Raw genomic sequence first — 12,258 nt, forward strand, 5'->3', positions numbered from 1 at the left:
GCAGTCAGAGAAAGGCAGGATGATAAGTCAATGACATGATTCATCGTAATACTCTGTTCTACTCATTGACCTTAGCCTAGCTTAATCATCATCAGAGAGTTTTCTACAACCACTGAAACTGAAGGCAGCAGATGTAGATACCCACAGTCAAGCGTTAGGTGGAATTCAGGGACTCCTAAGAGGTAGGTATAGGATGGAACCAGAGGAAGAGAGGGCACCACATGAACAAGACACAAAGATTCAACTAACCATGGCCCACAGGGGCTCACAGAAACTGAACTAACAGTCAGGAAACCTGAGCTAGGTCCTTGGCACATATGTTAGTTTTTGTAGTTTGGGGTTTTGTGGAAATCCGAAAAGTGGGAGCAGGGGTTGTCTATGCCTCTTTTGCCTGTTCTTAGGACCCCCAACTAACCTTGATATGAGTATGTTTCCTTAGTTTTATTGTATCTTGATATACCATGTTAGGTTGGTTTTGCAGAAAGTCTGCTCTTTTCTGAATGGAAATGGAGACATGAATCTGGTTAAGGGGCGTTCAGGGACTGGAAGGAGTGGAGGGATGGCAGACTTTGGTCAGACTGTAATAATATAAAGAATTAATAAAATAAAATATAAATATATTTCCAAAAGAAAAATATATAATTAAAAATATAATGACTTTTTAAATATAAAGAGGTTTCTTCAATAAAACATGAATCAGATATGGAGGACATGTGGATTTGCACTTCATGCCTTTGAAAGCAAATGGTTTAAAGTGAGAATGGTTGTACTGAAAGGATAAAAGAAGAAAAATTGGATAACAGCTAAGTATGCTATTGGCAGCTAAGGAATCCTATTATAAGTAAAATAATATTTAAATCTTCTAATCATTTAACTACTGGAATGTCTTAATACTATCAGAAAGCTCTTCTTATCTCTCAAATGCCTTCACATTTGCTATGAATTTGTAAGAGCATTAAGGCTTCACTATCACCATAATTAGATGGACTAAAAAAATAGTACCTCCTTATGTTGCCAAGTCCTGATTATTCAGAGTGATGGCAGGAAGCCTCAGCGTGGATTACTAAAACCTGAGGTCACTCATAGCAGATGAAAATTACCCAGAGCTCATTATGTCTCTCCCACTGAAATAAAAATGCCTCTATGAGCTTCAACAAAACTGCATTGATAGTTTAAAAAACATTCTTCACCCTATGTAGAGAATCTTGAAAATGGAAAACATAAAATAAAATATATTAGCTACAAGTAAAATAAGCCAGTTATTCAAAGCCTCAGCTGCTTAATATTGACCAAAGTCTGAGGAATATTGATATTGGGTTTATAAGTCATTGATGGGGGAAGGAATACATGAACTCTGATGTCATTCACACGGTAAAAGATCCACTTCATGAAAACAAGCTTACATTACCAAAGAAGTTAAAACAAATATCAGAAAATGATTTCTATTTGATTTTATGTAATGTAGTAGTAATCTTCAGGCTGTATCACCAATTTATTTAAGTATCCCTTGCACTTTCTGACACCCGTCTTGATGAAACACAGAAAATTTCTCTGCAGATAAAACTGAGTAGAAAGACTTGCATTCCATTTTTATAATTATTACGAATTTTGTAGTGTGATGGTATTTATTGTATCAGATACCTAAATTCCAAGTTAGTGCCTCAAAACACATTTTTAAAATACAATAAAATGCCAAAAATATAGAGGCTCTTGAAGCTTCTATATTGTATGGATAATATTCCAGATAATCATACATTATCATGAAACTTGAGAAACTTTTAGTATATGCTCATTAACCAAGTTTTCAAACATGGTGTGTATTTGTATGTGGAGCATGCATATGTGTGTGTTTGTGTGTCTGTTTATGTATGGACCCATTCTTGTGTTTGTGTCCCTGAATATGGAGGCCCAAGGTGGAAGTATCCTATCTATCTTATTTACTTTCTGTCTTGTATGTTAAAGACACGCTCCTTGCTGAATTCAGAGCTCACAGTTGTGGCTAGTCTAGCTACCAAGTTTGCTCTGAGTTTTGCCCATATTGCCTCAAAGTCGCTAGGATTACCAACATGGCACGAAGCCCACCCAGCACATCAGTGTTTTGTGGAAACCCTGACTACAGTCTTCATGCCTATATAACAATTCCCTACTGCTGTGCCAGTTTCCTAGCTATTCATTTACAAATTTAATAAGAAAAGTTGGAAACTGTTATTTGCCATACCAGTCTAAAATTATATATAAAATTGCATTTCTTTAATATGATTTCTCTAATAAAGAGTAACAACTTAACCTGTTGGACTGCTTCTATTGTAAACACATACAAGTATGTGTCTTTTATAAAACAAAAAAAAATGTCTTTCAAGCTCCAGTAGCATAGAAATATTAAATTATGTGCATTCCATGCATGTTAATTTGAACATTTGATTATCTGGATGGTCTGCTATGTGTGATCAGGGAGCTTCTGGAAAATTCTTGAAAGTGGCGCAAAGATTGCCTTCTCTGTAGCTTGTGTATATGCTCGTCAGAATAATTACCTTAGTCACAAGCAAGCACTACCTCTGTTCCCAGGAAAAAGCTTAGTCTCTCGTTTCTCTTGACAGTGTGCAGACCTGGGTTCTTCAAAGCCTCTCCTCACAGCCAGAGCTGCAGCAAATGTCCACCTCACAGTTACACCCATGAGGAAGCTTCCACCTCTTGTGTCTGTGAAAAGGATTATTTCAGGAGGGAATCTGATCCGCCCACAATGGCATGCACAAGTAAGGAACCCCGTGGCTATTTGGTGATGGTCCCTTTCACCAGTTTGTAGAAACGGCATAAAGGAGCCTGTTGTGTTTTGTGAACAGGCCCCTCTAAAGCAGGCATGTTTCCCATTCACAGTGCAGGTCCTTTTCCACGTTTTAAATTCCTTGGGTAAGCACTGAAAAATAAATGTCCTCTTATGACAGGCTGTCAGAAGTATCCTTTCCTCTCACTTCAAATTCAACATCCGAGGCACTAATAAATGATTCCTTTTATTTTGTGGTTTAATTTAGTATACTTGACTTCAGCCCATCTTTTTGTCTTTTCACATCAGATTTGTTATATAATTCTTTTGAAGACAGTTTTCTGAACTTATAATTACACAGCAAATCACAGCTTCAACAAGTTCTACATGATTAAGCTGTGGGGCTATCCAGACAGAGGTCATTTGCCAAAATATGAAGGCACGGTCCGAGAGCTTGACAGCCAAGCTGGCAGATTAGAACATTATTTAAAGCCCAGCTTTCAATCTAGGTTTTCATGCAACCACAATGTGTCTTTTTAGTTAGAGTTACTGACCATTATAAAAGCTTTGTGTGAGATCAAATAATCAGTGTAGATAGATATTAGGTACTGTTCTCAGTATTTCTAGTACATAAATGCACATCTAGCCAAATTATATATTTTTAATTTCAATATATTTTTGGAAACCTAATGTGACTATTTACACACTTAAAGATGGTTTGCTAACAAGCTTCCCCATCATTTACTTGCTTGGTGACTATACTTGGAGATATTTTTCACTAGCAAAGTGTCTATAATAAATGGGAAAAAGTAAATATTAAGAAGAAAAGTGAATATATCTTTCTTCACAATGTGTACCACTCATGGCTTACCTTCACTTTATTTTTTAGTTGCCAGTTAACTGTATGCACACTCAATAATGTTCATGAGACTATAAATTTCCCATTGATCTATAGACAGAAAATAGTATTGATGACATTATGCAAAATAATCACAAGTGGATTTTAAACAAATTTCAGTGGCTGAGTTTCATGTATGCCTGAAAAATCACACTTTGCAAACCAAGGGTAATAATTTTGTTGACCAAATGATTACTAGCAACAAAATACCTTCGCAATAAGTTAGAGTATTATACATATTTTTGTAGTGATAGTTTTCTAGAATGATAAAATATTTTGTTACAGTGGTATTCAAACAGTGTTTAATAGGTGAGATGTAAGTTGTATCAAACAATACCAAATGTATCAGAGGAACACACTAAAAATATGGCACCGGATTGTTTCGTAAATTTCACAGAGTTATGTATTTGTAGATGTATTTAACTGATTCAGCCATAGTTTACATTTTTAGCATAAAAATGGATGTACATTTCTGTTTCTTATTTTTGGACTCAAAGGGAAGACTTTGATTTGGTGGTAAGAATTGCTTAACTCTCCTTTGGAATTAAAGTACACAGATTTCACATTTTCTCCATCTTCAGCTCTGTGGGTTTCTACTATTGTATTCAAAGGAATAACTGATAGTCGTTTTTACTAGTACCACTTTGAGTGTGTGTGTCTGTTTTCAGTTGTATTCAGAGTACCACAGCCTCTCATGATTCCCTCATGACTTGCCTGAGTTTCAGAAGATCCTGAACTTTGTTCTGTCATTGACATTTTGAACTTAAATATTTATTATTTTGATTCCTTTTTATATATAAATTCTGAGAACAGAGTTTTAGAAATCTATCGAACAAAACCAAGCAGAAAAAAAAGCCAAGAATCTGATGAATATACTTAAACCAGGAATCGTTCTTCTACTATACCATGGTCCACACATCTTATCGACTGTTGAGGCTGTTCTGTGTTTTAGATGTAGACTAAGTTGAATGCTTTAATTTTACTACTACTTCATAATATCACTTGAACTTTGTTTTCTTGGTAATGTGTGACCTACAGCTGTGGATGTGTTATTACCAGAGTCTTAAGTAAAAGAAGCCAGCCAGGTGCACTTTTGTTGATTTAGAACAAAGAAATAAATGCAAGTAGAATTCAGTTGGTAGCAATAAATTGGAATTTGACATGCCTCAGGTCTGTTTCCTCTTCTTTCTCAAATGTTAAGCCCATTATTTTTTGTTACCTGAAATTGTGCTATCTTTAAATTTTTCCATTAAATAATTCAAAGTTTGTAATAAATAATAATACTTTTATTCATATCTCTAAATATATTTGTGGATAAAAAGTGGCTGTTGAAATAGACATGTGGAAGAATGAATGCATATAATACTTCCTAAGGTTTTGTGATGGGCATTTTGAGTAATGCTTGAGGGAAGCAAGCTAAGACCTTAGATCCAGAGTTGTTCCATTTAAATGTAGTTGTAAAACTGTCCGAAACACTAGTTTTCTTCCCAAATTACCTTTAAATATATTCATCAAAGATGGTGGAGTTATGTAAGGTTGAAATAAAAATTGAGACTTACATTTGGAACACACACATATTAGGCTGACTTAGCAAGATTAATTCATGTTTATAATTCATTCAAATAAAAGAAGACTATTTCACCACTATTAGGGAGAGGAACTGATGAGATCTATGACTGGCAGAGTTACTCACTTTGATACTTAGACAAAGACTAAGTCTCAAACAAACATAAGGGCAAGCTTGTTTGAGAACACATGATCACATAACATTTAAAGCTGACTGAAATTTAAATATTTAAACATTTAAAATTTTAACTTATAGAAATTTAGTTTGTTACCTCTTTGTACATGAATAATTAGGTTCTGAAATAGATAGAATGATACTGACTTGTTATCATTTAGATGAGAAAGCTTTTAAGCAATCAAATCTGTCCATGTATAAAAATGAAATGTGTGATAAAAACTACATGAAATTAGAAAAGCTGTCACAGTATTAGTCTAAGATGATGTGTCTATTAACGTATTTTAATTGCATGATTTTTTTTCTTATTGCGGTAAACGACAAGATCGAAAATATTCCATAACACCGAACACTTTGTACTCATTTGCATCATCTTTACTAGAATTTCCAACCCCAGTTAAAACTCTGATGTTGAATTGCTGTGAGTGAAAGAGCCTAGTTTATAAACAGTGGTCTTGACCATCCGCTTTTTTCCTGAGCTGTGTTCTCTCAGGAGAGCGTCAAATTCTGTTCAATTTCTATGCATCCGATTTCTTTCTTGTAGAATCTATTGTCAAGAGCCATCTAGAAAAGTTCTCTATTTACCAATACTGTTGTTTAACAGAGAATTCATAATTACTTCCAACTTTCAATGAGAAAGCATGTTATTCAATGTACAAAGACTTGGATTTTTTGTGCATTTTAGTTTAGAAAGCTTTTAAGTAAACATATTTACTATGTTTTTAAGCATAAACATTTACGTAACATTTCTGTAAATACATAGCTTTATTCCATAATTATGAACATATAGTTTAATAAAAACATCTGATTCTATTAAATAAGTTTTTAACAGACCAAAATAAATGATGATTTTTATGTTGCATAAACAACACCATTTTCCTAAAATTTTAATTTAAAAAAAATTATAAAATATGACATAAATATTAATTATAAATTTAGTTTTCTCCGGGCCAGGAATTAGTATGATAAAGGACACTAATTAATATCATCTTAAATATGTTTTCTTACTTTACTTTGCAAACCAGGACCCCCCTCAGCTCCTCGGAATGCCATCTCAAATGTTAATGAAACTAGTGTCTTTCTGGAGTGGATTCCGCCTGCTGACACTGGTGGACGGAAAGATGTGTCATATTATATTGCATGCAAGAAGTGCAACTCCCATGCAGGTGTGTGTGAGGAGTGTGGAGATCATGTCAGGTACCTCCCCCAGCAAATCGGCTTGAAAAATACCTCTGTCATGATGGTGGACCTACTTGCTCACACAAACTATACCTTTGAAATTGGGGCAGTGAATGGAGTTTCCGACATGAGCCCAGAGACCCAGCAGTATGTGTCTGTAAATGTAACCACGAATCAAGCAGGTAAGTGTCATGTCCAACCCAACTATATGTTTTAGACTTAGTTCTGACAATTGCATCCACAGCCAAGACTTCACAGATGCGGTCCTATGAGAGAGTGTCCTCAGCATGCAGAAGGTTAAGACTTAAAAGAAACTATATCTCAAAGTATATTTTACCTTAAAGAGAACATTTTTTTTAGTCAAACATCCATTGACAAAAGACAAGAGGGATATGTTTTAATGAATTATTTCGTTAAACATACATTTCTAAAGTAATTCCTTTAATACCTACTAATTGTCATTTATATGATATATATATATATATATATATATAGTATGTTTTATGTTTCAAATCTACATTTTGTTGCTTTGTTAATGTCAAGAGTTTTTTTTAAATTAGTTTGCATAGTATACTTTATTTGTTGTTGTTTTTTTCCTGTTTACAGCATAGCAACGTTTTCTTTACAAGCTATAATGGTCGTTGCTTTATTTTTTCAATTTTATTCAAATATACATCAATTTTTTTGTCAAATCCACTTATAAAAATAGAATAATTGTTAGGTGCTGTAAAAACTCAAAACACACTTATTTTCAAGTTGCAATCTTGGAATTATAAAAAAGTCAATGTTGAAGAGGCAGATACAGAGACCTGTTTGAGCTGAAGATTCCTTTGTACTTCTGTGTGTGATCTCTTTTACACTAACCAGCATGGAATTCTGTGCTGAACTTCAATTCACTGGGTGATCAAAAATCTCTCAGTATAAGAAAGCATTGAAATCTGCCCCTCGGCTGGCACATGACTGCAGTCATATTAACCATCACAAGGATTCAGTAATGTGAACTGTCATCTGAATTTGGATAAATACAACTATAATGCTATAGCCTCAGGCTTTTGAGGTTAAAATATTTAACTCTCAACCATATATGATTCTAAAATGAGCTACACAATGTCAGTTTGTAAATAATAAGAACTTACTAAGATATTCTTCCTTGGGAGAAAATTTAGTGGTTTGCATTGTCTTAACATCTTTATAAGATGCTCCTTACTGATAAGCTATATGAGAGAATAACGTTTTCATTTTACGGACATTATCAACAGCCAATATTTTGTAGTTCTGACTTACTGGCATCTTCTAAGTACAATGTTTGTGAATTCAACCTTCAATATGTAAAATGGTAAGGAAGTTACTTACACCCAGTAGCCATGTAATATCAATCCTGTAATTTGTAATTTTTGTCATTAAAGGAGATATATATGTCACTTATGTCTAGATATCATAGTACCCACCGAAAAATCATTGCAAACTTATTCTTTAAGTTTAAAAAACTATTTTATTCCACATCCCTAATTTGCATTAAATAAGTTTCATTTCTATCTAAAATGTGAATTAAAGAAACTTTTAAGAAGAATTCTAGTTAGTGGTACCATGGCTGAATCATCACCAAGTTTTAATGTCACAGGAAGTGGGCTTTGTATTTAGATTTGATGATTCCATTTTTAAGTATTCAGTTTAATACTTTTTAACAAATTTTAACTTAAAATTTTAATTTCTCAAAGGATTGATTTCTATAATATTTGTTTATTTTGTGATTAAAAGTTTACAAATTGTTCTAGCCTCAACAGATGTTCTGGTATTTACTAATTGATATGTTTTATGTGCTACTAAAACATGGATGAATTTGGTAAAAATACAGAAAGAAGAATGGTTATTCATTCAATATGAAATTTTTCATTAAGCTAGGAATGAAAACCGATTATCCAAATTTGTCTATAAAAACATAAAAAAAAATAATGTATGAAGATTTATACAAAAATTAAAACATTTTCCAAAAGCTGATAGTCTGAGAAGTTACTTAAATATTAGTGATACTTGTTTACATTTGTTTTAATAAAATATAAAGTTTTTAAAAAATAAATAATAGATTTATATTAAACATATTATGTAAAATGTATTTGAAGAGTTATAAGAAATAATTCTGAATATTTTCATTGAGATTTTTTTTGTCAAGAAAAGTAACACATAGACACAAGAAAGAGAAAAGCAAGGGAAATGTGATGTAAGACAAAGGAAATAAGATTTGGTTGTGGAGAAAGGAGAATGGAAGGAGAGTAGAATCTGAATGGATTCATGTATAATGAGTTCTCTTTCAAACTGGAAAAAGAATGGAAGGCTGGATGTGCATTCAGTTACAACTGTGTATAAGCACATAGGAAAGCAACTAAACTAACATAGGCTTCCATGTAACAACATTTTTCAAGTACTTATTTACATTTACTTATGACATTAAGATTTTTCAGTTTTATACTTTTAAGAAATCTAGAACATAAATTATATATATATATATTTCAATAGGCATTTAACAGTACATCCTTTAAAACACTGAAATACTTTAATTAGAAAATTTGTCTGCTCGCAAAATATTGTACATATACTATAGCCTTGTGAATATATTTAATTATTTTGTTTAAATAATGTTTCAATGGCCATATTTAAACTAGGATTTAAAATTCGAAAATATGCACATGTGTTTTAATACTAAATAATAATTTATTTCTAAATAACATTTCAAAATTATTACTCAATTTGTTAGTCGGGATTCTCTAAAGTTATGAAAGTTAAGAAATGAATCTCTCTACATAGAAAGAGAATATTAGAATGACTTGTAGGATGTGGTCCAGCTAATACAACAATGGTTGTCTATAAATGGAAGGTCCAAGTATCAAGTAGTTGTTTGGTCCAGAGGTTGGATGTCTCACCCTGTCTTCAGCATACGCTGGAATCTGGAAGTCATAGGCTCAAATGCTAGTGAAGGAATAGACTTGCTAACAAGTTGGCATTGAACAAACCCTTCTTTTTTCCTGGTCCTTATATAGGCTTCCAGCAAATGTCATGGCCTAGTTTAGAAGCAGGTCTTCCCACCTCAATAGATCTGTATTAAAAGTGAGTCCTCCCACCTGAAAGAAGTGGATTTTCCAAATTCAAATTAGTGAAAACATCCCTCACAGATGTGCCCTACTTTTGTGTTTTAATTAATTCAAGATATAGTCAAATTGACAAAAAATATAGTTATCACTCTAGTTAATATTCAAAAGTACAAAATTTTACTTTCAATAGATTAAAACTTTCAATAAAAGATCTGATATTTCATATGTGATTCCCAGGCCCTTAAACTTTTCAGACAGTCAGCAATGTATCTAAGGCTCTCTATAGTGTGGGAGCTTCATTTTCTTTTTCAGACATTTAATTATGGACATCTTGAATCTACAAAAATTGAGGTTAATATATTGTAACATGAAGGGTCCTGTTTGTTTGGGGGTTTCTGTCCTGCCCTGTTTCCCCAGCCTGTTTAGCCCCAATGAAAAATCACACAAGAGATCTCTATAAGTTATAAAGCTGATTGGCCCATTAGGTCAGGCTACTTATTAGCTAACTCTCACATCTTAATTAACCCATTTTTCTTATATATTTTAGCCATGTGGCTCAGTACCTTTTTCAGTGGGGCAGCTCACATCCTGCTGCTTCGGTGATCTGGGCAGGAGTGGGAGGAATCAACTTCCTCCTCCCCAGAATTCTCCTGCTCTCCTTGCATCATTTCCACTTTCTGTCTAGTTTCCCCACCTACACCTCCTGCCTGGCCAATCAGCGTTTATTTAAAACATGATTGACAGAATACAGACAATTCTCCCGCACCAATCTATAATTTAGTATTTAATAATTCCTCAACTCTCTCTTTCTCTAGAATATCTAGAAATAACGAAGAATGTGTAATTGCATTTAGAAGGAATAAATGATGTACAATAAGGATTATATTGCAAAGTCCTCCTTCAAGTTAAAGTGCTTTTCTAGTAGCTAAAGGATTGTGCAGTACAATAGCTTATCCAAGTATGAAAAGCATTGAGAAGTCATGAATAAATTGATCACTGAATGTGTATTCCTCAGATTTTGAAATTCTTGGTGGTACAGGTCATAAGACCCGTTATTCTAGTCCAGGCATGCAAGCTCTCTGCATATTTTGCAGCTCAGCTTCTTCTGATTATTATGAGATTCATAGTTTCCGTCTCCCTGATAAGATGCCATGGATCGCATTTGCCTCTCCTCTCCTAAGCCTTAGAGTAATCAGGAAGTTATTTCAGCACAACTTCAATTTATGTGCCATAAAGTACAGATATCAGAAATTATGAAAGTTTCAAAAATTGTACTGACCTTTTATTTTTTTCTTTGATGTAATGCAGAAAGTATCTTAGCGACCTTTCCGGAGACGCAATCAGTGCAACTGTATAGGGTTTTAACCAAATTACATTTTAAGATTACTATTTGTGAGTCATTGGATTTATCTTCATTGGTAAATTAAGAAATCCTCGGTGAACCACATTTCATTTCATATTTGTTAAATTAATTGATAAAGATTAAATACTTGTGCCAGCTCCAAGGAATAGTACATAATCTGCAGTTCCATATTTATAGCACGCTGAATACAAAGTTTACATGCTTCTTTATTTGGAATGTATAAAGCTTAATCTCATACTTATTTCTCCATGACTTTTCAAATTTAATTATAGATTCATGGGAAAGTTATATTCTAGAAATATTTTGTCCCTGTTACAAACTAGATAATTGGTTCCCAGGAGTCAGATGGAATGCTCAACACATGGGATGATATTTGGGCCAAAGAGAATTGCTTTCTATTAGTAGTTACCCACCTACCAAGGGTGTGCATTTGGTGTGAAACAAATACAGATGGGCACAGGAAGATTTCAGCAGTCATATATACCGGAGAAAGCTAGCAATAAAGCTTCTAAGTTTTAGTAGTTGAAGTAAATTTCCAGTCACTTCGATTCTTTTATTTATCCAATACTCAGGATTTCACAATTCTCCACATACATTTGTCTCATTTATTTAAAGGACAAGCAAATGAATTTAACTGCTCCTGTAAACCAGGAATTCAATGCTAAATACTTAGATTCTATTGTGTTGATATTAGTCCCCTCACTTGTGAAAGATGAGATACTTGATGACTCTATTAACACACTTTGATTATCTCAAGCTAATAAGCTAAGTTAAACTTCCTTTCATGGCCATTTATCATTTAGACACACTCAGCCCTTTTCATAGTTCTTATATCTAAAATGTGGTCATAACAAATGTGTTATGATTTAATGAATAAAATATTAATTTCATGAAGTGTTTTGTGTGAGGTAGAACATATGCAGAGATTATATACTCCTATGGTTATCAGAGAGTCATTTTCTAACTAGAAGACCCTTGCTACACTGGATGTCTTAGTAAGGGTTTCTATTGCCGAGGCAAAGTACCATGATCAAACAGCAAGTTGGGGAGGAATGGGTTCACATGGCTTACACTTCATTATTATTGTTCATCACTAAAGGAAGTCAAGACAGGGACTCAAATATGTGGGATCCCAGGACAGAAAATGATGCAGAGGCCAAGACACAGTGATGCTTACAATGACTTGCTCAACCCACCTTCTTATGGAACCTAGGACCAGAAGTTTAGAGA

The 12,258-nt window shown here is 33.5% G+C and overlaps 1 protein-coding gene across 18 annotated transcripts in view; it reads left to right on the forward strand.

The window, feature by feature from the left end:
- The window catches only part of Epha5 (EPH receptor A5), a 307,513-nt gene that overhangs the window by 150,653 nt on the left and 144,602 nt on the right, over positions 1–12,258 (forward strand). For 8 of the 18 annotated variants that reach the window (XM_048446301.3, XM_085691710.2, XM_048446300.3 and 5 more), the window contains exons 4-5: positions 2,598–2,753; positions 6,426–6,761. The exons of 5 other annotated variants lie outside the window; for them this stretch is intronic. In XM_048446301.3, the coding sequence (XP_048302258.2) occupies positions 2,598–2,753; positions 6,426–6,761 (492 nt within the window). The remainder of the gene's footprint in view (positions 1–2,597; positions 2,754–6,425; positions 6,762–12,258) is intronic. 5 more of the 18 variants (XM_048446307.3, XM_085691711.2, XM_048446308.3 and 2 more) reach the window with 1 other exon arrangement.

The sequence above is a fragment of the Myodes glareolus genome, chromosome 8 (assembly GCF_982192425.1).
Source record: "Myodes glareolus chromosome 8, mMyoGla1.1, whole genome shotgun sequence".
Classification (NCBI taxonomy): Eukaryota; Metazoa; Chordata; class Mammalia; order Rodentia; family Cricetidae; genus Myodes; species Myodes glareolus.